Source organism: Cebus imitator, unplaced genomic scaffold, assembly GCF_001604975.1.
Source record: "Cebus imitator isolate Cc_AM_T3 unplaced genomic scaffold, Cebus_imitator-1.0 Scaffold87, whole genome shotgun sequence".
In the NCBI taxonomy this organism is placed as follows: Eukaryota; Metazoa; Chordata; class Mammalia; order Primates; family Cebidae; genus Cebus; species Cebus imitator.
In genome coordinates, this window is record NW_016107402.1 from 4,572,175 (window position 1) to 4,575,493 (window position 3,319).

Sequence of the window (3,319 nt, forward strand, 5' to 3'; positions counted from 1 at the left end):
TTTGTCTTTTTGTTTTTTTTCCTTTTTGTAGGGAACAGGGTCTTGCTATATTGCTCAGGCAGGTCTCAAACTCCTGGGCTCAAGCTCTCCTTCCCCCTCTGCCTCCCTAAGAGCTGGGATTACAGGCTCATGAGCCACAGCACCTGGCGGTAGTAGCTATTTTTCTGTCCTGTAGCAGCAGGGAAAACCATTCATTCAACAATTATTTACCAGGTACTTCCTTGGTGCCAGGTGCTGTGCAGCTGGGAATATAAAGCTGAACAAGAGAACATAGTCTATACCCACAGAGAAGCTTTTTTTTTTTTTGAGATGGAGTCTTGCTCTGTCACCAGGCTGGAGTGCAGTGGCGCAATCTCGGTTCACTGCAACCTCTGACTCCAGGGTTCAAGCGGTTTTCCTGCCTCAGCTTCCTGAGTAGCTGGGATTACAGGCACGCGCCACCACGCCCAGCTAATTTTTGTATTTTTAGTAGAGATGGGGTTTCATCATGTTGGCCAGGGTGGTCTCCATCACCTGACCTTGTGATCTGCCCACCTAGGCCTCCCAAAGTGCTGGGATTACAGGCTTGAACGTTGCACCCAACCTACTTTTTTTTTTTTTTGAGGCAGAGTTTCACTCTTGTCGCCCAGGCTGGAGTACGATGGCGTGTACTCAGCTCACTGCAACCTCTGCCTCCCAGGTTCAAGCGATTCCCCTGTCTCAGCCTCCCAAGTAGCGGGGGTTACAGGTGCATCCCACCGTGCCTGGCTAACTTTTGTATTTTTGTTAGAGACGGGGTTTCATCATATTGGTCAGGCTGGTCTCAAACTCCTGACCTCAAGTGATCCGCCCATCTCGGCCTCCCAAAGTGCTGGGATTATAGGCGTGAGCCACCATGCCTGGATGAGCTTATGTTTTACTGGAGGAAAAACAGCCATCATACAGACAAGTAGCTGAAATCTATACTAAATGATATGCAGGAAAGAAAGCATTGAGGAAGTTCGCTGTGTACAGAGTTGTCAAGGAAGGTCCTTCTGAGGAGGAAAGAGGAATCTGAGAAAAGGAACAGCAAGTGCAAAGTCCCTGAGGTAGGAGAGCACCACGCTTGTTCTAGGAACTGTCATCAGGCCATTCTGATGGGAGGAGCAGGAGCGAGAGGAGAGTTTTGCAGAATGAGGCTGAATCAGTAGGGTCCAGATCATGCCTGGCCTAGAAGGCCATGGTAGGGAGTTTGGATTTTATTCAAAGTATAATGGGAAGCAATTGGGAGGTTTTAAGCAGTGAAATGACAGGATCTGATTGACATTTCCAAAAGATGGCTCTGGCTTCTGGGTGGATAGTGAGGTGACAACAGAGTAGATTGGCCAGAGAGAGAGAGCCCTGATAGCTTCACTATCATGAGGCCATTCTCCCACCAGTGTCCAGGACTTCTAGAATGTCTTAGCTGTAAGATGGAGGAGGGGGCTTGAGGAGGGCTGTGGAACCCTGTGGTAGGCAGCCTGCCTGGGGGACAGAAGCATGACCATTCAGCTGGCACAGGCTATTCCCTGAGGCAGCCAGGCTCAGGAGGTCTGACAGCACTGCCTTGGGGATGCCTCCCTCCCTTGGGTCACAGTTGACAGTGGCTGGACCATGCAGTTCCCCCAGCCCTCCACTCATGCTTCAGGTTGGAGTTTAGGATTACCTCCTTCAGGTTGCCTTTCCTGACTGTTGCACTGTGTTCCCCTCCCCCACTAGGGCACACATCACTCTGTGTGGCAATTACCTGTTTACATGTCTGTTTTCCCCACTAGACCATAAGCCACAGGGGGGAGGGACTCTTGTCTTATTCACCACCATTATTCCTGCTGCATTGAAGGTGTTGCCTCCTGACACAAAGAAAACTTCAGCAAATGTTTGTGGAGTGAGTGAGTGAGTGAGTGAATGAATGAGTGAGTGAACACTGCAAGATGGTTTGACTTAGGTGACAGTCCACTTCACCAGCATCTGCCTAAAGATCTGTGTATAAAGGGATTCTTTGAGTGCAGAGGTTAGGAGCGCTGGGATCTATTGAACACATCTGCCATGTGCTGAGGAGAAAAGTATAACACAAGGATCAATTAGTAATGTCTGTTCCAGGTACTTGTGGGGAAGTGACTGCAATCACTCAGAGCGAGGCTGTGTTCAAGACTGTGGTGGTACTTGCTGGAATGACAGCGCCTGCCAGGTGCTATAGCCCTGTGCTGCAGGAAGCCCTTTGTCTGCTGATCTGTCTCCATCTCTCGTTCCAGCTGTCCCTACCTGGCCCGCAAGCTGACCCTTGCCATCCCCATCATCGCTGCCATCCTCTTCTTCTTTGTCATGAGCTGCCTGCTGCAGACAAGCTTCACCGACCCTGGGATCCTGCCCCGGGCCACTGTCTGTGAAGCAGCCGCCCTGGAGAAACAGATCGGTGAGGTTTCTACTCCCAGCTGAAGCTGGATCTCCATAGCTCCACATTCCCTGATTTGGGAGGAGGCCTGGTTTTCTCTTCCAAAACTATGGTGGGAACTGGGGATGCAGTCATGAGCAAGGCAGGCTGGAGCTGACACTGGCATAGAGGGAGACAGATGATCAACAAGTGAGCAAATAAGTAAGCCAGAAATGCTGGCCAGCAAAGGCCCCTATGGCAGCCAGCGTGGGGCTGAGTGCGCTTCCTGGGGGCCAGGCACTGTTTTAAGCTCTTTATATGCATGATCTTATTTACTCCCCCAGTAATCCTATGAGGTAGGTACTGTTGTTACTTTCCTTTTACTGATTAATTAAATCAAGGCAAAAGAAGTTAAGTAAATGGTCCAAGATCACACAGTAAGTAGAAGAGCTGGGGTGAGACCTCAGGCCAGAGCCTCTGTTCTTAAACATTCATAGACACTTATTCATTCCCTCATCAAATATTTATTGAGCCCCTACTGTGTGCCAGGCACTATTCTAGATGAGGTATAGCAGTGAACAAAACTGACAATAATCCCTGTCCTCATGGAGCTTGATAGTTGAGGAGGAGGAAAGAGGCAATAAACAAATAATTAAATATCTAGGATGTCAGACAGGGAAGAAAGGAGGGAGGACGAGGTGTTTGATTTTACATAAGGTGGCCAGGGAATGTCTTGTGAAGGAGGTGACATCTGAGCAAAGAAGCCCCAGCCTGAACAGATGAGGGCTTGAGCGTGGGGTTATCTAGGAAAGAGCACAGTAGGTGTCCGGGAGTGGGCTAGTTTAGATTAGGTGGTCGTGGCCGGGCACGGTGGCTCAAGCCTGTAATCCCAGCACTGTGGGAGGCTGAGGCGGGTGGATCACGAGGTCAAGAGATCGAGACCATCCTGGT

General features: G+C 49.9%; 1 protein-coding gene across 4 annotated transcripts in view; it reads left to right on the top strand.

The window, feature by feature from the left end:
• Positions 1–3,319, top strand: part of ZDHHC18 (zinc finger DHHC-type palmitoyltransferase 18) — a 30,331-nt gene that overhangs the window by 4,457 nt on the left and 22,555 nt on the right. For all 4 annotated transcript variants that reach the window (XM_017534810.2, XM_017534813.2, XM_017534812.2 and 1 more), the window contains exon 2: positions 2,250–2,410. In XM_017534810.2, coding sequence (XP_017390299.1) covers positions 2,250–2,410 — 161 coding nt within the window. The remainder of the gene's footprint in view (positions 1–2,249; positions 2,411–3,319) is intronic.